Below are 24,369 nucleotides of genomic sequence, written 5' to 3'. Positions count from 1 at the left end.
CAACAGTTCAAGGCATTAGTGGGACTGCAACTGGAGCATTGTGTGCTGTTTTGCTCTCCTTACTTGATGTTATTGCACCAAAGGCAGTTCATAGAAGGTCCATTAGATTAATTCCACTGAAGAAAAGTTTCTCTTATGTGGATTAATTGAGCAGTTTAGGCCTTAGTTCTTAAGAGTTTATAAGAGCGAGGGGACATCTATTTGAAGTATATAAAATGCTAAAGGGGCTTGACAATGTGGACATAGAGTTTCCAGTTGTGGGCAATCTAGAATGAGAGATCATAATTTTTGGGTAAGTAGTGGCATATTCAAAACAGAGATATGGAGAATTACCTCTCAAAGTGTCCAGAACCTGTGGAATTCACTACCAGAGTGTGTGAAGGACACTGAATAAGTTTAAGGATAGAGACAAATCTTTTGTTAGTAATGGGCTAAAGGATTATGGAGAGTGAGCAGGAGGCTGGAAAATAAATAAAATATAAAATATGAAAATAATATATAAAGATAAATATAAAATAAATATATAAATATAATTATAAAATAGCAGAGCAGGTTCAAGGGGCTGAACTGCTTATTGCTGCTCCTACTTCTTATAGAGCAAGCAGTGCCTCAATAGAGGCACAATACATGGACCTGTCATAAACAAACATTTTGAAAGAAACTGCTTTGAATCTCTAGGCCATTGCAAGAATTGACCATCAGGTAATTCCCTTGCAACCCCTTCCTCTGGCCTTATGCTGCTGGAGTCTCTACCATCTCAATATATTTGACGTGAAAAAATATTTTAATTGTTACCTTTATATTATATTTCATGTGAACAAATTGTTACAGACTGCATTTGGCTGGACGAATGGGACTTTAGTTTTAATTTGAGCCTAGGTTGCATCAGACCTCCAGCGCTCTCAGGTTCCCCATCATTCATTCCACTGACAGCCTGCCCATCATTTTTGCTGCCTGCTATATTTCCACTCCTCCTATTGGTCTTTAAAGACTCTGTTCCAGGCTCAGTATACATCCTAAACAATGAAAAGATCTTGATGATAAATTGTCAATAAAATTAACAAAGATTACTGGGCTTTTAGCCACAACAGTGAAAGATGTCTTTACAAAGTAATATAAAGTGAAGAAATTCTGCTCGTCCTTGTGGGATGGAGGTTGTGAAAATTATTGGAAGAATTTAGGAGCAGAGGAAACAACAGAAAAGAGAGCCAGAAGAAAGTTATGGCACAAAGCCTTTTTCTCTTTAAAGGAACCAGGTGGTGTTAGGTGTGTAGATACCTTCAGGCAATGTTTTACTTTAGCATGGGCATCCCGCCAGTCTGGGGCCAGAGTGGAAATCACCACCAGCTAGGTGTTTGCAGCAGCAGTTAACAGGAAACATCAGCCACTTGGATGGAAACTTGTCAAAATGCTTCAGCTTTACACAATTCAAGACCAATTTATAACATAACAAAACCTTTTACAAGTAAAGGGATGACAAGCTTTAAGGCTGACTGCCAGGTTTCAGAAAAAGGTTTGCCACGTCACCATGGGATGATAAAATTTTATATGGAATCTGAAAGTGATTTAGTTAATCCTGAAACTACTGTTTTAAATTGAAGTGAAGAAAGCTGAGGGCTAAGTTGGCTTAGATAGATTCAGAAATGAAAATAATTTATGTTAAGCAACAGCTAGCAATCAGAAAATTTACACCTATCTTGCAACAAATACACATTACTGTAGGACACACAGATCCACATTTAAAACTTGATTTCAGGTGCAAAACTTAGTGCCTGGTGTCTTGTCTTCTGTGGTACCTTTATCATTATAAAATGCTATGTTCACATTTATATTTATTTTTATTCACTCATGGGACATGGCCATCGCAGGCTAGGCCAGTATTTATTGCCCATGCCTACTTGCCCTCAAGAAGGTAGTGGTGAGCTACCTTCTTAAACTGCTGCAGTCCATGTGTTGCAGGTAGATCCACAATACTCGAAGTAGGGAATTCCAGGATTTTGACTTGACCACACTGAAGAAATGATGTTTCATTTCCAAATCTGGATGGTGAGTGGTTTGGAGGGGAACTCTCAAATGGTGGTGTTCCCATGACTTTGCTGCCCTTGTCCTTCTAGATTGAAGTGGTCGAGGGTTTGGAAGATGCAGTCTAAAGGGCCTTGGTGAATTTCTACAGTGCATCTTATGTATGGTATATAGAGCTGGTACTGAGCATTGATTGTTTAGGGAGTGGATGTTTATAGATGTGGTGCTGTTTTCTCCTGGATGCTGCCAAGCTTCATGATTGCTGTTGGAATTGACTTATCCAGGCAAGTGTGGAATATTCCATTACATTCTTTACTTGTACCTTTCAGACAGTGGACAAGGCTTTGGGAGGGTGGTCAGGAGCTGAGTTACACACTGTGGTATTCCAAATTTCTGACCTGCTCTTGTAGCCACTGTACATACATTGCTAGTCCAGCCAGTTTCTGCTTGTTGGTAACCCTCAGGATGCTGATAATGGGGATTCAGTGATGGGAGTGCCATTGAATATCAAGGGGCGATGATAAGCTTGCCTTTTGTTGGAGATGGTCATTACCTGGCAGTTGTGTGGCATGAATGTTACTTGCCACTTTTCAATCCAAGCCTGGATGTTGTCCAGGTGTTGCTAATTTGGATGTGGACTGCTTCAGTATCTGAGGAATCAAGATGCTGAACACTGCAGGCACTGGTCAACATTCCCACTTTAGACTGTATGGTAGAGGAAAAGTAATTGATGATGCAGCTGAACATGGTTGGTCTTGGACTAAATAGAAAGGCCCTATATAAATTGACTGGTCAGTTTGTGACTGCAGAGCATAGTGTTGAATACTGATTCAGTGTCACTTTGGATCCATAGTTATTGATGAGGCTATAGGAGACTTGAGCATTAGTTCAATATAAAGGGAGATTAAAGGTTTGCTTGAAATCCATGATAATAATTTGAATTTTCTGTAACAGGATTGTGAAAGTCTTATGGAGGCATTTGGATATGTCTGAAAAGATCCAGAAGAAAACAATATCATCTGTTGGACATAAATAGGTATGAGTCAACCTTCAAAGACCATTCACGAATGAAATATATCCTACACATGATATCCACTGTGGCTCAGACTGATTTAAGATTAATCACCTGATTTAGTGAAGCACTGTAATTAAAATATTGCAATGTCCATTTAAGAAAATTCCCTCATTGTGGTTAAAAAACTATAGCTTATTTTGCATTTATTAGTGTTTTCATTAAAAATTGCTTTTATGTAAATGCAATAACGTAGACTTACTTTGCAGAGTTAGGGTTACACTGCGTTCAACCACACCAGCATCATTGGTAGCAATACACTTATAGTCCCCTGCATCTTCATTCTAGGATGGAATAGAAAGTTACAAAACAGAGTAAGTCCAGATTTAAGAATTTCAAATACACATTCAGGTTTGCAGTGTTTAAATGTCCTACATAAATATTGCCCTTTAGATCTCAAAGTGAATCTTGTAGCAATTGTACCAAGCACATCAGATTAACATATTTGGAAAGATCTTTGGAAAGAATTCAATGCCAATCAACAATTTAATTTTCTGGCTAAACAAAATGTCTAAGAGAAAAAAAATGTTCTGGCTAAATGGCATCCCGTAGTAATTTTCAAATGCTAGGAATAATTTAATTTTGTAAAGTATCTAAATTACTGTCCTGATGGAAACCAACCATTTTCTGGCTTGACAAATCCACGGGAATTTTGAGATAATGTATCTAGTGGAGTTGAGAGGGATGGTGTCAGTGGATATGGTTTACTTAGACTTTTAGAAGGCCTTTGATAAAGTCCCACAAACAAGATTAGCATTTCAAATTAAAGTACATAGGATAAGGGGTAGTATACTGATGTATAGAGAATTGGTTGGCAGACAGGAAATAAAGAACAGGAATAAACAGATCTTGTTTGGAGTGGGAGGCAGTGATACCACAAGGATCAGTATTTGGCCCACAGCTATTCACAATATATTTATTAATGATACAGACAAGAGAACTAAATGCATTATCCCCAAGTTTGCAGACAACACAAAGCTGAGTGGAAGGGTAAAGTGTAAGGAGAATGCAGAGTTGCTTTAGTGAGATTTGGACAAGTCGAGTGAGTGCCAAAATATGGCAAATGAAGCATAATGTGGATGAATGAGAGATTGTCCAGTTTGGTAACAAAAACAGGAAGTCAGATGATCATCTGAATGGTGATAGATTGGAGAAAAGGTACACTTTCACAATGTTTACCAATACCAGAGTAGTCCTCACCAAAATGAATGAAGCTGCTTATGATGAAGGAGCATCTTTCCCATCTGTAGGCACTCCAGAAACCTCTCACAAAGGAAGGCGATATAGAAGCATAGAAAATAGTAGTGTGCCTTTCAACCCTGCTTCACCATTCAATATGATCATCATTGATTGGAGAATTTGTACTACAAGACCTAAATGTTCATGTACATTAATTGAGATCTGAGTACAAGAGCAGCAAAGTCTTACTGCAATTGTATAGCGCTTTGGTGAGACTACACCTGAGTATTGTGTGCAGTTTTGGTCTTCTTAGCTAATGAAGAATGTTCTGTATATGGAGAAAGTCCAACAATGGTTTACCAGACTGATTACTGGGATGGCAGTATGAAGAGGGACTGGATTTGTTAGGATTATATTCACTCGAGTTTTGAGAAATATGGGGGCAATCTCAGAGATGTACAATTTTTTTTAGGACTAGACAGGGTAAATGCAGGGAAGATGTTCCCGATGACTGGGGAGTCTAGAACCAGAGTCACAATCTAAGGATAAGGAATAAGCCATTTAAAAGAAATTTCTTCTCCCCAGAGAGTGGTGAGCCTATGGAATTCTCCACTGCAGAAAGCAGTTGAGGCCAAAACATTGAATGTTTCGAAGAAGGGGTTAGATTTTCTTTTCAGGCTAAACAGGTCAAAAGGTATAGGATAAAAATGGGAACAGGGCACTGAGTTGGATGAACAGTCATGATCATATTGAATGGTGAAGCAGGGTTGAAAGGCACACTACAATTTTCTATGCTTCTATATCACCTTCCTTTGTGAGAGGTTTCTGGAGTGCCTACAGATGGGAAAGATGCTCCTTCATCATAAACAGCTTCGTTCGTTTTGGTGAGGACTACTCTGGTATTGGTAAACATTGTGAAAATGTATCATCACTCCGTACGTTTCACATTTTTCCTATTAAATATTTTCCTGGGAGTGTGTGGTCCTACATCAGATAGCACAACAGCTTGTTTTACAGTTCCTAATGAAATTACCAGAGCTAATGACTGGACACCCTTCCATAAGTAAGATTACTAGAACACTTCTGGAGAGAGGAACATTTAAGTGGACTTGTCCTCCAAGGCAGACACTTTTATTCTGATCAATTATTCTTATGTAACCATGGGCTAAATTTTACCAAAGTTTGATGAACTGTCAATTCCAGGAGTTTCCTGTAGAATTTCTCTCTGCCCATGCACTCCACAAGGATACCTCTCACCAAGGCTCATGACGCACCACTCTCACAATTGCATGCAGCCACTTTCTTGAATTTCTCTCACCACCTCCAGAACTCCTAGGCTTCTAAAACCACATGCCATTTCACTTTGTACTCACTCGCCTGGAAAGCTCACCACTTTGATCCCTCCAAGCCCAGGCATGAGACGACTCCACGGTGTCGGTCATTAAAAACCTCATTCAAATATACAAACAGGCCAGCAAACAGGAGCAACAGGCCAATTTATTGGAAACATTATGAAAACTGAACTGAAGTTTGGAGGAATCCACCAATGCTACCTGTACTGTGGTGTCTATGGCATGAGAGCATCTGGCTCCTCCATAGATAGGTTAGCAGCTGCCATGAAAAGCCAAGTTGAGCACAGTCAGTGTTTGCTAAATAAACACACTGCATTGCTCTAGCCATCGGTGCTCAGCATTTTAAAACATATGTTTACTTTTCATCATCTGCTCTATGGGTGACTGTCTCTTTAGCTGTAGCTACAAAAATGAAAGTAGAGACGCTATACCCAATTTTCTAACTCTTTCCTATCCACTGGAAAATCTGAGCCATCATTTTTAATCAGTGCCATAATATTTAGCTTGATTATTAGTTTTAAGATGATATCACTTATTTTATACTGACTATCCAGTTGATTCTCTGGAATAAATCCACTCTTGTAGTCTTTCTACTATCTAATGCTTGACTTACCACTGTGCCATAGATTGCCAATGAGCCATTGTGGAGCTGCCGGATCCTATTAGTGATTTGAATGTGAATTCCCTTCTTACTCCACTGGATTGTAGGTGGCGGATCACCTCGGACCTCACAGTTTAGGATGGCATTGCCTCCAAGAGGCTCAATGAGGTTTGGATTGAAGTCACCAAAGATTGGAGGTTCTGAGGAGATAGTAGACAATATTTACATTCAATAAATATATGATGGAATTCATGCATGAATGACAGACCATGAAATCAAAGCATCATGTGAAGAATTGATAAAACAAATTGAGCGAGTGACTGTACTTTTATTTATAGTTCTCCTTAAAAACAATATTTGTAATTTTATTAAATTTTGTAGGTCTTTCATGCATAGGATGCATTTGTAGTGGCCAAGAGTTCTTGTAAGACATTTATATTGGGAATCTACCCATAAAATATACAAGCTGTTTACAAACCAATTGAAGAGCCAGTGCTAAGAATATCAATAAAACTGTCCCATCAACTCAACCTGAACTGTTTGCACAAGAATTAGTGACTGTTCTATTGTGGCCCTTCTTAATTTTGTTGTAATGGAGTTATACTGCATCAGTTGTACTGAGACAATGGTGGTAGAACGGTAATGTCACAGACTTGCCAAACCAGAGGCCCAGGCTAATGGGCCCACAGGTTCAAATCTCATCATTGATGTTTAAATTCAAACAATAAAATAATTGGGAATTGAAAGCTAATCTCAGTAATGATGACGATGAAACTACCATTGATCATTGTAAAATTTCAGCTGATTCATCAATGTCTCTCAAGGAAAGAAATCTGCCATTCTTTGATTGATATGCTGTTTGGGGATAGACTGGATGAACCAGTTAGCCTTTCTTCTACATCCATTACGAAACTAGCCATTCTATTAACTTCCCAGAAATGTCTGTATCCTGTGATTATATGGAAAGAGAACAAAACTTACGAATGCAAGATTCAGAAGACTGTTCATGCCTTCATCTTAGACAGGCAGGAGGCTGGAAGGACTCAGCAAGCCAGACAGCATCAGGAGGTGCAGAAGTCAATGTTTCAGGTGTAACTCTTCTTCAGAAACTGAAAAAGGGTTACACCCGAAACATTGACATCAGCATCTCCTAATGCTGCCTGGCTCACTGTGTTCTTCCAGCCGCCTGCCTGTTTACTTTGGATTCCAGCATCTGCAGTTTTTTTTGTCTTATGTCTTTCATCTTGGCAGGCACCCAGTCACTTAGATGGACCATTTTTGAGAAGCTGATGTGCACCTGAAACTTCAAATCAGCCTTCTCTTTAAAAATGCTAATTGCTCTCTGCTGCATAACTTCAGCATCTCCTGTATTCATTGCAATATTTCAGCCAACTCATTTGCAATTAATCTTCATATTCTATAAATATGATTCAAACAAATTAAATTGGAGTGAAAAATGTTTAAAAGGTTGACTTGTGCAAAATTAAAGGGAGTCAGTACAATTCAAAAGCATTCCTCCCTAGCTTACCTTTGACATATACAGATCCAATGGCTTTGATAGATCCCACCTTATTTTCTGCTGTGCAAACATATGTACCTGAGTCATCCTTTGACACCTTTTCAATTACCAGTTTGCTTTGTCCACTGGCATTATTGTATTGGGCTGCGAAAATAAAAGATGTTTGTTTTTCAGAAAAATATTTCTGATTGTATTATTCAGAAGTGAGAAACCATTGTTTCAGACTGATTTGTAAAAATGAGAACTTGTGAAATTTGATTTACTGAATGAGTTAACTTTGTGTTTTCACAGAATCAAACCAGCCTTTTGGAGAAGGTGGATTGGCACTTTCAAAGGTCCGTTGTCTGGGACCCTGGAAGTTCCTCATCTTTTAACTATCTGTCAAAGTCTTTTCAAAAGTTATCTTTGGAGTCAGTTTGCTCAAACTTTTCAGTTAGAATATTGCAATTTCTGACAACTCTAGCCCTAGAAAATTTCCTTGATGACAGAAGAAAACTCATCTCCTCTCAAGAACGTTTGTTAGCAATTTAGAATCCATGATCTCTGGTTATTAAGCCATTCACCAGAGAGAACGTTTTTCTCTATTTATTTCATCAAAGCCCATCATCTTGAATAGTAGTCATGATTTGGAGATGCCTGTGTTGGACTGGGGTGTACAAAGTTAAAAATCACACACCAGGTTATAGTCCAACAGCTTTAATTGGAAAGACACTAGCTTTCGGAGCATCGCTCCTTCATCAGGTGATTGTCTTCAAGTCACAATCACCTGATGAAGGAGCGACGCTCCGAAAGCTAGTGTGCTTCCAATTAAAGCTGTTGGACTATAACTTGGTGTTGTGTGATTTTTAACATCATCTTGAAAACCTCTACCAGGTGACAGCTTAGTATATCTGTTTTATCTTCTCCTTCAAATTAAAGTTGGTAGCTCTTAGGGGACTTACTCTGCACCTTTTAAAAGAATTTGATATTTTTCCTGAGGTAAGCTCCCCAGGATTTTCCAGCTGAGACATAACCATTCAAAACTATTCTTTTCCAAGCCACCCAACCTCTTCCCCTCTTTTTGTGAGCATAGTGACTCCTGGTTGAACATTCTTCTGCAGGTGTCTGCAAAATTGTGGTTCTTCACTTACACTGTTATTTTTTGTGTCTGCCTATGCAGAAAGGGGTCATAATTTTTTTGACATAGCAGACCCCTACCTTGTTCTTGTCTGAAAATTTCACACAAACTCCAGTCATAATCCTTGGTGCAAACCAATGCTTGCTGTTCAACATGTAATGTTTGGTAATAAAGTGAAATTTAACAAGAAAACCAAAGGTGAGGATGTCAGCGAGTGCCTCAAAATAAATTTAATAATTTAAAAATCAAACTTGTTCTCAAGTGGCAATGGTGAAAATAAGTAATTTGAAATGCTGTTTCAACAGAATAAGAAAACACAAACTCAAACTACTCAATGATAAATTTTACAAAAATGTGATCAACAAATGGAATTGGTTTCCAGAAAAATCACTTAATGAATCATTTTGAATAATTAAGTTGCAAAATAAGGGGGAATGCAAAGCTGTTCATTGACTTTCCTATCTGGAACACCAGTATCATGAAGGTAATTGGGACTTCTCCATTCCAAGTACAGGAATACCCCAGTTAATGATAGCAGCCATTAATCTCCCATTCTGTCTGAGATCTAAGTAACCACCATCTTCTAAGTGCTGATTAGTGAGGAACAATAAATGCTGACCTTTCCATCCCATGAATGAATATATAAAAGAAAAGGGTGGTGGTTTTGATGCACCAGCAGACTAATAGCATCTTTAGTTTGAGCAACTGCTCCAATTCAATTTCAGTAAGTACTGTACATATATTTTTAAAATGACTGGATATTTTTTCCTGGTTCCCCAAACTTCACATTCATTGGGTGGTTCACAGCATTATCCAATTGGTCTACCTCAGAGGGAAGCAGCCGCAGCAATGGAATCAACAAGATCAAGTACAGAGTCATAGAAATCTACAGCACGGAAACAGACCCTTTGGTCCAACTCGTCCATGCTGACCAGATATCCTAATCTAATCTAGTCCCATTTGCCAGCACTTGGCCCATATCCCTCTAAACCCTTCCTATTCACACACCCATCCTGATGCCTTTTAAATGTTGTAATTTTACCAGCCTCCACTACTTCCTCTGGCAGCTCATTCCATACATGCATCATACTCTCTGGAAGTTGTTCCTTTTAAATTTTTCCCCTCTCTTCCGAAACTTACATCTAGTTGTTCTTTCAATATAGTATGCTGAGGAAGTACAATTTTGAGATTATGAGGATGAAATTGATTTTATACTGTAACGTGAAATGAATGTCAATGGAAAATCAAATCTGCCAGAGTGGCTATCTAGTTGCTAACACTCAGTTTGTGCTATCATCAAAACAAGTTCTTACCTGACTTAATACTGTTGTTGAATGTCCAGATGATTTTGGGTGTAGGAATACCATTTGCTGCACAGTTCAATGATAGACGTTCCCCTTTGTTTAAAGATGCATCTCCTGGCAATTCAGTAAATGCTGGATGAACATAAACTGTCAGGCTGAAGGTCTTGGTGTCCTGGCCAGCCATATTGGTAGCTACACAAGTGTAGCTACCAGTGTCATTAGGCTGAAGGGAACAAAATAAAATTACAAACATGCATTTCAGCACAAACAGAAAATCTTGGTTTCTCCTCGCTTACGCTCCCTGTCATCCCCTCTAGTCAAGGAAATAAAACAATCTGAGATAACAATATCCCCACAGGTACTGTTGATGTTAATTGATAATCCACATAACAGGAGGTTCACTATTCTTTTCCAAGAGAGTGCTCTGAGGCCAGGCAAATTTTCCCTTTAAATGTATGATGATCCCCACCTATGATTTCGTTTCAATTGCATCCTCTTTCCTCCACTGTATAAAACAAAAGAATGTATTAAGTTCATTTTATGCCACTGTTGTAAAATCTGCTTTGTGGCTGGTTGGAATGTTACATAGTTCATAAAATGTGTAAAATACAATACATTTTGTATTACAAAATTGCATTTCTTGTAATATAAAAATGAACCTAAAGATCTATCACTATTGACGGAATCAAAGTTTTGGTCTAAGTGGAACCAAGCTGGGAGGAGATAAAGTTTATGAAGTAACTGAACTCCCAGAGTTGGAGCAGTAAGTTCATTAAAGTGCCCTGGTTTAATTGTTCAATTGCTAGGCAGCTTCTGGTGCATGCTTTAGTGATATCTCCCAGTTAAATCTTATAATTACTTAATTCCCTTAGCAGAGAATAATGGTTATTTTTAAAATAGTCTGTCTTGCGGTCCTGTGCTGCAAGCATTTTGGTGAGGCTCATGGAATGAGGCTACGTTCAAAAGTTTAGTCTGTCGAATTGACTTGGAATTTGATTGGTTCATGCAAAGCATATTATAAATAATGGTGCATTGCTAGCACAGGCCAATGAGGAAACCAAGTGGAATTCTATATTCATTGGTTCAGTTAGACATATTTGATTAGTACGCTTTTTTTTATTAGTTCAATACGAAGATTAAAACAAATCATATTTAATTATTTTTAGTTTTAAAGATGAGTTTTATATAAATTAGTTACATATCAAAGACTGACTGGCTATTTAATCATTTGTTTAAAAATTTACACATTTCATAATGTTTTGAGACACTTTAAGTGAGAAGTGAGAGACAGAATGCCATGGTCTGAAAAAAAGAGGAAGATATGGGCAGCATAGTAGCTCAGCAGTTAGCACTGCTGCCTCACAGTGCCAGGGACCCAGGTTCGATGCCAGCCTTGGTGGACGGTCTGTGTGGAGTTTGCACATTCTCCCCATGTCCGTGTCGGTTTCCTCCCACAATCTAAACATGTGTGGGTTAGGTGAATTGGTCATGCTAAATTGCCTAGAGTATTCAAGGAGGTTAGATGCATTAGTCAGGTGTAAAAGAGTTGAGAGTGTGGTGCTGGAAAAGCACAGCGGGTTAGGCAGCATCCGAGGAGCAGGAGAATTGAGGTTTTGGGCAAAAGCCCTTCATCAGCACCACACACGCAATTCTAATCTCCAGCATCTGCAGTCCTCATTTTTGCCTAGGGATAACATAGGGTAGGGGAATAGGTCTGCGTGGATTACACTTCAGAGGGTCAGTGTGGACTTGTTGTGCTGCCGGGATTCTATAATTCTACAGAAATAGGAATCAGAAATTTTGAAATTGTCATCTTATTTGCAACTTTAAAAACAAAATCACCATTTTTAAGGCTCCGTGTAACAGGCACACTTTAATTTATCTGATCTAGGAGGATTAATAAAGCTACTGCATAAAAATTCTAATTTTGCAAATTTGTTGAAATGAATCAGCTATGGGGAGGAAACCATGATTGCAACCAATTTTTCTGAAAGCTCGTCATTATTGTAAATAGTAACCACAGCAGTTAATTTGCACACAACCAGTTCATAATGATGAGATAATTTTTAAGTGATTTTAGGCAAATGTCCAGTGATAACTCTCTGCTGGTATTTGAGTATAATATGGAATCTTTTACATTCATCTGACCTAGCAGTTGGGAGCTATGTTAAATGTCTCAGTTGACAGGCAGCACCTCCAACAATGCATCACTGAAGTATCAGACATGATTATTCTGCTGATATCCTAGACTGGGACATAAAGCAGCAACTTTCTTATCCCAAGATGGGAATGCTACCAACTGAGCCAAGGCTGAGTTCACGTCCTGAGGTTCATGATGTTTTGCAGTCCAGCTGTCTTTAATTAATTTCATAGTTTTCTAAGAATTTAATGAAAATAATCTCTGAAATGCATTGGTGTAACTCAACATTTCAACCTGCAAATTACAGTTAATGACATTTGAAGCTTATCTCTAATCTTACCATGGTGTTTTCCACGATGAGTTCTCCTGACAGCATCAACCTGTATTTTCTTGGTATATTGTGCAAGACTTTGCCATCTTTCTTCCAGGTAATTATTGGCTCAGGAACACCATCAGCAATGCATGGTAATGTTGCCTGCGATTCTTTAACTACAGTATATTCAATGTCTGTTGTATGAATAGTTGGTGGGACTGTAAAAGGCAGAGTGAATCAACAAATACAAATTATTGCTTTCATAGAGCAGCCTATTGTAAATCATGAATCCACTAGATGGAGCATTTGCCTTATATTCATATTCCTAGCTGTTGTGCAAATGCTTTGCTTTCTCTTGGCATTTCCCTCCCTAACATCATAGTTGAGATGTCTCGTTCATCTTATGGTGCAGGCCCATGTCCTTATCAAACTGTAACATGAAACCACTTGAACTTGTACTTTGTGAAAGGCTGGAATTTCTCAGATATCCAAGTCATCAGAAAGGAAGCTGTAAGCACAAGACCACACCATGGAATTACTGAAAAACTCAACTAACTTTACCCTTGCACGTTTATTTCCATAGACGCTGCTGGCACATTTTGAGAGAGACAAACACCTAATAGCTTTAGTGCAGGGTCCAACCTCTGCAGGTAAGGTGAAAATGAGGGAATCTTTAGGAGAACTGTACAGAGAGATTGGCCTTAGTTGGGTTCTTTTGTGCGAGCAATTAGAGAATTAATATTTCAGATGACAAAACAAAAGTTGTTTCATAAATATTTGCTTTTAGTCAGCCTATAAATAGTGATGCTTTTAAGGGCAACTGGTTACAACAATGAACAGGACCTGCATGGAGAATGATTTGTGCATTCACATCAAAATTATAGTGGTAACCTATTGAAATCATAGGATCCCCGTATTTCAAAGATTCCACAAAGGCAACAACGACTTGTTATAGGTGGGAACAAGGTGTTTAAGATTCTCCTTTTCCATCTTACTTGCGCAGTGCCTCATTCATGCCTGAAAATTGCCACAGCAAATCTGTCAAGATATCCCTCTATTCACACCATTTTAATAAGAACTCCAACCGATCGAAAAATAAAGATAGCAGACCATAACATAATACTTACTGTGAACAGTCAAAACCATGACAGAGCTGCGAGAACCTGCAAGATTGGATGCTGTACAAGTGTATCGTCCAGTGTCTCTTGGTTGGACAAATGCAATCTGCAGAGCTCCAGTACTGAGGATCCTCTGGCGAATGCTCTCTGTAACTGGTTGTCCATCTTTGTTCCAGGTGACTTCAGGCATTGGGTAGCCCTTAGCCTCACAGAGCATGGTGACTGATTTATCCAAAGCAACAATATAGTTCTTAGGATGGGCCATTATCACTGGAGGAACTAAAATTAAGTCTTCGGTTAGATTACAAAATGATTTAATACAATACATAATACAATATCCTATAAAATATTTTAAGATGGAAGAGATAAAGGTGTATGGGAGGCTGACCATCATTTCATGATCTGTCACATAAGTATTATTATGCACTGAATGGAGTGCATTGTAAGTTTCATGGTTAATGAGAGTCTGGAATAGGAAGCATGTTGCAGGTACTCCTTTTATGATTTCATGCAGTGGTCACCCAGCCAGTGCAACAACTTCACCAGGTTGGTGCAAATGTTGAGGGCGATGCTCAATGAATTATAGAGACATGGCTCTAGTTATCCAGTGCTACATGTCTCACTCTGATAGATTTGTGCAGTCCTTATCTGCAGGGCGTGCCACTCGTGACTGTTCTCAGAGTAAAGGACCTGTTTTGCTCATGTTCCCAACATAGATCACTTCCAGAAAGCTGCTGTTGGAATGTCAGTCTTTGTAACCACCCTCTTGAAGGAGAACAACTCCAGCTTCTCCAATTGACTCATGCACACCTTGGAACTACAAATGCACAAACCGGTGATTTGCATAAGTCAGTCATGGTCAACTCTATGTGGCTCATGACTTTGGTTTTCTCTCATTTCATTCCCAGGCTTTGTAAGGTCAAATGATATACCTTATCACTAGCTGTCAATTGTCATCACAGAGAGGACTTCAGAAATAATCATTACACAAATATTAACTGAAGGAAATTAATAAAAACATGAATCTTCATCCAATACATTAAAAAAATGCAGTTGCCTATTGAGGTAACATGCCTTTTCTCAAACAATCCACATTTTTTTTGCAACTTACCTTGTACCCTCAGTTTTATCTTTCCCAGAGCTGTGCCTGTTGGATTCTGTGCAACACATATGTATGTTCCAGTATCTTTTACTGCAGCTTGAGTAATCTGAAGACTTCCATTGGGAAGAACGGTGTAATCACCTCCTGTACAAGTAAAAGCTTTAAGGCTTTATCTTGGAAAGCACTGATTCACAACATACTGGGTAAATAATAACATTGGGTTTCTGGAGAAATTTTAAAAATCCCTGACTTCACTGATTCTGGAACTATTATCTGATGCAAGAGGAATTAGACCAACCTAACTAGTGTTTATCCATAACTGCCAAACTCTTGAATATTGCCAGAATTCAGTGAACTGGAATACATTTTTGGAATTCAACAGTTCTAACTATTTTACCTTCTGTGTTAATGCTGATGCCTTCCTTCTGCCAGGTAATAGTGGGGGTTGGCGTGCCAGTGGCCTCACATGGAAGAATAATGGAATTGTTCAGAATCACATCTAGTTTGCTTGGCTGAGTTTGAATGACAGGAAGTTCTGGATGAAAAATGGAAACATAATTTTAAAAGTCATAAAAATGCAATCCAGTCAAAACAATGGTATATTTTAAGTACAAAGTTTACACACAAAGCACGTTCTTGTTCTAATGTTCACTGTTTAACTCCAATCCTGAAGTAACCTGTCGTAATTGAAGATCCTTGTGCTGCATGACGTAAAAATATAAAAACTGGAAATTGCAGTCAACTTATTTCCAAAGGTCTTTCAAGAGAACATATAGAGCTAGAATTACCCAAAGCTATTTTCCAAAACTACGTTTTGAAAATTACAAAGTGTGTGTATGGTTATCCATCAAACATCTCTTATTCTCTTGACAGTCTTTTGGCCCAGTATGACCTCAGCGTGGACGTCTGAGGTGGAGCCTGGCAGTCCATTGTCAAAGCCTGGTGGAGACTAGGTTGGGAGGAGTGTTTTTCTGAACATTTTACTTATCTATTTTCTGATTTATTCCTATGATCTGTAATGCTGGACTTTTTATTTCTTTATTTTTCTCATTTTTCTTCCCTAAGAACCTCATACCCAAGATAGTGCCATAAGAGGCAACTAGTAAATGTTCCAATTTACTCATTTGAATACATTACAGTAGAGCTAACTCTAATTCTTTGATCCTTGTAATACATCTACAACTGTTGGAGACCAGGCACCTGCTCAATCACATGTAGAGATGTGCCACTATACTTGGCCATTAAATTACATGGTCACCCTGCAGAGAGAGAGAGATAGGAACACCAAGCAGGTGTGCCAGAGACCCATGGTAGGTTGGACCCAAAGAGAGAGGACTCCTTCCACAATTTCACTACTGCGATGGCTGTCTCCATGTAAAGAATGGCAGCTATGTTGGAGACCCATGCTCAGCAGAACACTCAGTGGTTGCTTTTTATATATGCACACAGATCCCCTTCCTCAGAGACAGGGTAGTGCCATCAACTCTTCCCACTCTCCACCCCCTACCAAGAGGCAAGTACAGACAAGTACACTGGCAGCTTCTTCTCAAGATACAGCAGAGGTACCCTACCCCTTCATCTTCTTGATACCTGTGACCAGAATACCTACAGCAGGTCAAGCTGAGGTGGGTGAGGCTGCATCAGAGCAGGAGTGTCTAAACAAGCCAGGCTCCTAAGGCCCAATGCCACCTGGAAACAACCATCTAAGTCTTCAAAGTCAACAAAGGGTACCACATAGCAGGCTTGTTCCAGCCCAGCTTTGGATGTCAGGCCTGCACCTAAATTGGGGGTGTTTGGGGGGGGGGGGTGTTGGGTGGGGCATATAAACAAGAAAACAGTCTGAGGGCACATTAATGCCACGTGTCAAATCATTTTGTAAAAGCAAAACAAATATTACAACATAGCTTTAGTCTTATTGCCACTCAAGTGAAATGATGTAAAAGATGGTGGAGCATTTTCAAACAGCATATGGATGTGCTGCATTGTAATTGACAAACATTGGCTCCTCTTTCAGAATTGAAGTGGTGACTGAAATCCACCTGCCTTGGCTGCAAAGACTTTGAGGCTAAACGAAAATGTATCAGGTAGGAGTCAAATTATTCATCATTTACACATATCTTATGTGAGACATGGTGGAATCCATCATCTCAGGAGGGAAAAGTTTGTTCTATGTCTGGGTTTTATAAAGGAATGATGTAACATTGAAAGCTGCCAAATGGTATGTGGGCAATCATATGTCCAGTTTACCTCATTTTGCAAAAATCTTAAGAGAACAGGTTCACAAATTGCAGCTCATTGCAACTTAAATTCTGTCAGAGAGGATGCTCAGGCATCTCAAGGGTTCAGTAACATCACAACACTCTGAAATACTGAGGGGATAGTTATGGACCTCAGGAGGAACATTCTCATGATGACTGAAGACTTTGGAGTCCTTATAAGGGAGTGACCTCATAACATAGACTTCTATCTTTGCTGTAGGGACCACAAAAGTGCAAATACTCAACAGTGCAATGTAATCAAAGTGCCCATGGTATCGTAGCTATTTTATCTCTAACACTAATGTAGGCACTTGGCTTTCATGAGGATATTTGAAACCACTGAATGTTTTATTCAATAGAGCAATTACGAAGAGCAGCAAGTCAAATGTTTACAGATGTAGAATCATAGAATCCCTACAGATAGAGGCCATTTGGCCCACTGAGTCTGCACCAATCTTCTAAAAGCATCCCACCCTATCCCCTTAACCCCATATTTACCATAGTTAGCCCCCCATGCGGGACATCCCTGAACACTGGACAGCAATTTGCCGTGGCAATTCCACCTAACCTGCACATCTTTGGACTATGGGAGGAAACTGGAGCACCTGGGGAAAACCCATGCAGATGACTAGAGATTGCTATTCCAGAAACCCAAGGTTGGAATTGAACCTGAATCCCTTGCGCTGTGAGGCAGCAGTGCTAACCACTGTGCTACTGTGTCACCCCATGCCTAATAAACCAAGGAGAATGCTGTTCGGTAACCAAGCAAATTAAATTAGGAAATAGAAGGTCTTCACTCAGCACAGCAATCCTAGAACCAAGTGGCTAAAAGTTTATCTCTAGCTTTCCCCACCATTGCTCTGTTATTTTCTTTTTGATATTCTTCCTGGCTCATCATAGGATCCTGACCCACGTCTTTCTCCTTAAGAGGATTCCTTTTCCTCCTGTATTTCTCTCTCAGCCAATGCATTCCCCTTTCGAAATGCAAAATGTGGAAGGCAAAGCACATCATTATTGCAGGACCCTAGTTAATGCCCTGACTGATACTTGATCCTGTAGTGATTAGCCAGGTGGATATCACAGGATATGAGTTCCCTGACTGGGACAGTTAACCTGGTCAATCAGGGAGTCTGGCTGGCTGATATAAACAGGACTGTCAGGGGGTCAGCTCACTTTTGGACTCAGCTCTGAGCTAAGGGGGTCAGTGTTACATACTATGCACATGAAAATAAAGGGTAAGTTGGTGACAGGATGCCAACCTTTTAGTCCCCTTCACTTTTTCCCACTGCTACAAACTGCCTGCATCGCCTTCTGTGAAGTTCTACTTCTGTGCCAAAGGCTCCTGGTTGTCCTTACCTGCAAAGAAACTACTTCTGATTCTGGGACTGCTTCTGGAATCTGTCCAGAAAAAACACCTTTGAGAGAACAAGTGCCGCATGAGTCTGCTCAAAAGCAAGCAACCTGAAGATTGCAGGCTGATATGTTGCAGAGTTGTGTGGAGAGGGGGACTGTGGAGACACCTGCTGCAGTGGTAATGGTTCCATCCAAAGTAAAGAGGAGGAGGATGGCTGGCAAAGCCACAAACTCACTCAGATTAAGGTAGAGGACCCAGTTCAACAGAAATCACTTGGTATTTACAGTTGGGTTTTGAAGTGTCAATTTTCTTGTTTGGGGGCAAGTTAATTGGAAAAGTGAAGTTAATACTCATTATTGTTTAAGTAGAAGATGCAAAGGTTTAAAAATAGGCTTCTCATCATCAGATGTTAGATTTCTGCCATGTCAAGGAGAGGTAAATCATGCCCGATATGAAGATTTGGATGCATATAGTGCCAGGCCCGAGTGTTCAAGGTAAGTTGTTGGTTTAGTTATTTTAATGTGGTCGTTGGTTTGTGGGTGACCATGATGCCTAAGGGCAGGAGTAGTTTGGTGGTCATCTCTGAAATGTCTTTGATGTATGGTAGGGGTGACTACAGTCTCTGGACATGCTGTGTCTTTCTGTTTAGATCTGTTGTGCAGTAATCGGCGAACTGCACCTTTTGGGTAACCTTTGTTCCTGAATACATTGTGTATGTAAAACAACTACTGATGAATTTAAAGGACTCCATACCCACAGTCAGCAGAATGAATGTCATATACAAAATACCTTGCAATGACTGCAACATTACATTGGACAAGAAACTAGTCACCAGGATACATGAGCACCAATTAGCCACCAAAAGACATCACCAACTATCACTTGTTCCGTACACACGGACGAAGAAGGACACCAGTTCAACTGGGACAATGCATCCATCCTGGGACAGGCTAAACAAAGACATGTGCCGGAATTCCTAGAGGCCTGGCATTCAAACCAGAACTCCATTAACAAACATATAGTCTTGGACCCCATTTACCAAACTCTCAGAAACAGAACCGGAAATGATACCACCCACACAACAAACCAAGTCACATAAATAGCAAGTGGGACAGAACACCAACTCTTCACCAAAGGCTCACTAATGATGGTACTTGGCACAGTGACGAAATGTCAGAAAACAAACCCAGCAGTTCATCGAGCAAACTGACAACCTGATCCATAACGGGAACTACAAATCTTCTCCAAAATCTCAATATTCAAGGTAAGTTGATTGCTCACCTTAGGTTTCAGGGATGTGCTTGGAGATCATCATTGGAACAGATATGTTCAACACCAGACTGGTAATTGTACATTTGGGTACAATGTTCAAAATGAATACATAGGTAATTTTCTCCGTTAATGAGTTTGATGATGTTAAAAGTATTCACTTCAGAGGAGGAAACCTTTTCTTCTTAAAGCAGTATACTACATGCTTCTTGTTGCTGTTTTCTAAGCCACTTGCATGCTGTCCTGCTCCTTAATTAAATAATTCAGCATAATAGTGATACTGAGAAAGAAGGAACTATGAGCAAATGTGATTTATCACTTGCCAGAAATGATAAATTATTCCTAAAGATTGAAATAGAATTATTAATTCTATATATAATTAGTGAGTGCTTACCTTGTACTCTGAGGTTGACTTGCCGGTGGGCAGTACCAGCAGCATTCTTTGCAACACACGTGTATTTTCCTGTATGGCTGAGCTGGGCAGTACTGATATCAATAGTTCCTGAATTAACAAGAAGTTGAAGGAAAATATTGACAAGGGTGTAACTGCAACTAGTTTTTGTATTTATTCTTTCAAATTTGCAACACAGGGCATCAACATATGGGAAAGTAAATGTAACAGAGTAATTAAGATACATAAACATCCTTTATTAATTGTTGAAATATGAAAAATATCTTCCCGCAGGCTGATCTGGATTCTTACTTGTGACTGTTCATGTTCATGAACTGTTGGGGTCTGCTTACCAGTGAAAATGTTGTTCACATTCTTACGAACAGAGGAACATAAAAACAAGGGTAGCTTATTCAGCCCATCAAACCTGCTCTGTCATTCAATTAGATCAAGACAAATCATCTGCCTCAATCTCACTTCACTGAGCTATCTCAACTTCTGACATGATCAGGCTCAGTGATTAATATTCCCTACCTCTCTGGGGTACAGAAGTCCAAAGATTCACCACCCTCTAAATGATGAAATTTCTCCTCTTCAGTCTTAAGTAGCCTTCCCCTTATTTTGAGATGACATTGCCTGGTTCTGGAGTTCACAACCAGGGGAAAAATTCTATCCATATCCACCCTGTCATATCCTTTAAGAATTGTGTAAGTTTCAATGAGATCAGCTCGTCTTCTTTGAAACTCAACATAATAATGGGTTAGTTTCCTCAATGTCTTCTCATAAATCAAACCTGACATCTCAGGAATTAATCTGGTGAACCCCTGTGATAGGTATACCCTTTTTTAGATTAGGTGATCCAAATAATGCATAATACTTCAGGTGTGGTATCACCCATGCTTAATTCAACAGTAGTAAGACACCTTTATCTGTGTTCTTAAAACTACTTGTGATGAAGGCTAATATATGCCATTTGCCTTCCTTATTTATTTTAGCACGTGCATGCTATTTTCTATTGATTCAAGAACAAGGACATCCAGGTACTGTTAGACACCTGCCCTTCTCAACTTCTCAACATTTAAGAAATGTCTTGTATTTCTATATTTTCCATTAAAGTGGATAACAGCACACTTATTTACATTTGCCATGTTCTTGCCCATTCACTTAGTCTGTCAAATCTGGTTGAAGCCTTCTTGGAATATTCGCACAATTCAAAATTCCACCTTGTTTTGTGTCATCAGCATATGGAAAATATGGTTAGAAAGGAGCACAGTCAGCGTGAATGGAGAGTTGGTCTGAGTGAAACAAAGCCCGAGTGAGTATATCAGAGAAATTTGGTTCAAAGTGGGAATTTCTCGTGGAGGGGTGTAAGAGGTGCTTTCACTGAGTCTTACTGCAACAAATGAAGTTTCAAGAATGAGAGGTGGATGGGAAATGATAAAAGGTGTGGGTTTGTGGAATTGTGGGGGAACCATTAAGATTCGACAGGTTAAGAGGTGACCAATGAGACCAGCAGCAGAGTGAAGTCACAAATCACAATGGGATGCGTGTGTAGGGAAAGCAGTATATTGTTGAGTAGGAATGGTGAGTCTTTTTAGTCTTTAAAGTAATAGATCTCCAGTTTGTATTTGGTCCCCAATTTCTTTTTCCTCTATTTTTCTTTAAAATACCTTGTCAAGTATAAAACTAATACTGTAAAAATGCAAATTATTTATTCAAATGTAAAGAGAAGGGGTTTGAGATTAATTAATTAATACATTAAATAAAATACTAGTGATATCAGGATGGGTAATGTGTTGTTCCAGCCTGCAGGAGCTGCTGGGCACCAAGGTGATTAAAAGTGAACACATCTGCAACCTGGGGAGCTGGAGTCTGAGCTTCAGACATTGTGTCATATTAAGGAGGAAGAAAATTTCCTGGATGCTTTTGAAGTAGTACGTGGCATTAATTCTAATTTCTTGCTTTTCTTCAGTTTCGCAAGTCACTTGGTTACTTAACATAGCTGGGAGATAATCTGTATCATCCTCTGTAATTATGATTTCATCATTCTTATTAAATCATTCCTATTAAGCAAATCATCAACCTTGTTATGTTATCTTTAATTCTTCCTTTTTAACATTATTCTGCATTCTGATCCTGTTCTGCATTATGATCCTATTTAATGCCGTTCTTTGCTTCATCTGTATTCTAATTTCATTTATTGGGTTTCAATTTCCTGTTAACAATCTGAGTTCTGTGAATCTGAGCTCCCTGTCACAATCCCATTCCCCTGCCAATCTAGTTTAAACCCACACTAAAACAGTGGCAAACCTCATTGACAAGTATTAGTCCTCAGCCTGCTCAGGTGCAAGCTATTCATCTTGTCAAGGTCACATCTGCCCTAGAACTGGTCTTAATGCCTTAATCTGATGCCTTCCTTCCTCCAGTCACATTTTCAATTGCTCAGTTCTCTTATTTCTATGCTCACAAGCATGTGGGACTGGGAGTAATCCTGAGATTACTGCTTTTGCAGTCGTTTTTTAAAAATTTCCTTCCTAGCTTTCTAAAATCTACTTTCACAGCCTCACTCCCCTTCCTACCTATATTGTTGGTACAAATGCAATCATCACTGGCTGTTCACCCTCTCTCAGCAGAATGTCCTGCAGATACTCTATGACATTCTTGACTCCTTGGTGCCAGGATCTGACATACCATCCTGGAGTCATGTCTATAGCTACAGAAACGCCTGTCTGTTTTCTGAACTAATAAGCACACCATTTCTTTCACTCATCTTACTCATCTCCTACACAGCTAAGTAATCTGTACCACAGACCTGGCTGGCTCTATTTGCTGAGGATTGATCACTTTCTCCGGTATCCATAAGGGATTATTGCAGGGAATTCCAGTATTATATGCCCAATTCTTTAAGACTGTCTGCTCCAACCCTGCAGTGTTATCGCCTCTGTAAATGCATTATCTATGTAATTCTCTGCCTTGCAGATGCAAAGTGATTGCAATTGTCGCTCAAGTTCAGAAACCTGGAATTCCAGCTTGTGCAGCCAGCAACACTTGCTGCAAATTTTTCTCTCCGTGACTTCACACATGCCACAGGCTTGGATATCCCACTCAGCCAAGCTGTGCTGCAATGCCTTTTCTCTGTGGACTATTTATTATAAGTGGAATAGCTTACCAATTATCATTAATTTGTTTAGCTAGTCAGAAGTAGGAAGCAATTATTGGACTGAGAAAAAAGGAACATGGATCTATCCTCTACCCCGACCCCCCACTTCACTTCACTGAACTCCCAATTCAAACTCATATCTACTTACTCTGCTTTCAATCTATAGTCATATAGATTACCATTCTTGCTGATTAGCATTAGCGTAGTTAAACAACACTAATTGAGATATTGATGCAATCACTATTAGATAAAATCTGTATAGAAAGGTTTGCATAAGTAAATTCGAGTTTTGTTTAGTGACAGGTATATCAGTGTAACTGAGATGTCAAATTGTAGAAATATAGGGATGTGTTGAAGTAAGTAACAAGAAAAAATGAAAATTTGAAAATATATTAAATACAAACTTAACAGCATATGAAAAAAACTAATATTTTGGATCTGGTTTTTCATCAGTTTTGATAATTGGGAAAATATTTTTCTCTTTAGATACTGCTCAACTTGTGCATCTCCAAAACCTCTTGCCCCATTAGCAACTTATAAACTGAGCTGCTCTTACCTGTGGATAGAATAAGGTAGCCTTCTCCTTGACGTGGCAACTTGACCCCATCTTTGGTCCAATGGATTTTTGGTGCTGGAACACCAGATGCTGTGCATGTAATAACTGCTGGTGACAACTTTGTTACCAACAAATCTGTAGCTTCATCGGCAATTGAAGGGGGAACTAAATGGGAAGAAAATTAAAATGAACCAGTAGTTCAATTTGCTCCAGCTAAATAACATAGAAGAAATGGATAAGAGACAGGTACTGGTCTGCAGGGTCAATGTATTCAAAAAATTTTATAAATACACAGGAGGCTGCCATTTAGGACACCAGGTATGTGGCGCCAAAAAAAATGTTTCACTTGCCTTTCAGTTTTTCAGTTCTTGCTGCATAGCTGTGGAGGTTATAGTACTTCTAACACCATCCATGTACTTTTTAAATGAGATGAGAGTTTCTGCCTTTATGACTCTTTTGTGCAGATTCCAGACCCAAAGAATTAACATAAATTTATGTCTCCTAGTTGTTGACCTCTCTGCTAAGGAAAATACATCCTCACT

General features: G+C 39.2%; 1 protein-coding gene across 1 annotated transcript in view; it reads right to left on the bottom strand.

The window, feature by feature from the left end:
- The window catches only part of hmcn1 (hemicentin 1), a 610,612-nt gene that overhangs the window by 85,323 nt on the left and 500,920 nt on the right, over window positions 1-24,369 (bottom strand). The window contains exons 77-86 of the mRNA XM_060830300.1: window positions 23,828-23,992; window positions 20,115-20,222; window positions 15,237-15,374; window positions 14,849-14,983; window positions 13,747-14,016; window positions 12,647-12,837; window positions 10,176-10,389; window positions 7,755-7,889; window positions 6,239-6,426; window positions 3,297-3,378 (exon numbers count right to left, since the gene is read on the bottom strand). Coding sequence (XP_060686283.1) covers window positions 3,297-3,378; window positions 6,239-6,426; window positions 7,755-7,889; window positions 10,176-10,389; window positions 12,647-12,837; window positions 13,747-14,016; window positions 14,849-14,983; window positions 15,237-15,374; window positions 20,115-20,222; window positions 23,828-23,992 — 1,626 coding nt within the window. The remainder of the gene's footprint in view (window positions 1-3,296; window positions 3,379-6,238; window positions 6,427-7,754; window positions 7,890-10,175; window positions 10,390-12,646; window positions 12,838-13,746; window positions 14,017-14,848; window positions 14,984-15,236; window positions 15,375-20,114; window positions 20,223-23,827; window positions 23,993-24,369) is intronic.

This window comes from Hemiscyllium ocellatum, chromosome 9 (assembly GCF_020745735.1).
Source record: "Hemiscyllium ocellatum isolate sHemOce1 chromosome 9, sHemOce1.pat.X.cur, whole genome shotgun sequence".
Classification (NCBI taxonomy): Eukaryota; Metazoa; Chordata; class Chondrichthyes; order Orectolobiformes; family Hemiscylliidae; genus Hemiscyllium; species Hemiscyllium ocellatum.
This window is presented reverse-complemented; position numbering and strand designations above follow the sequence as displayed.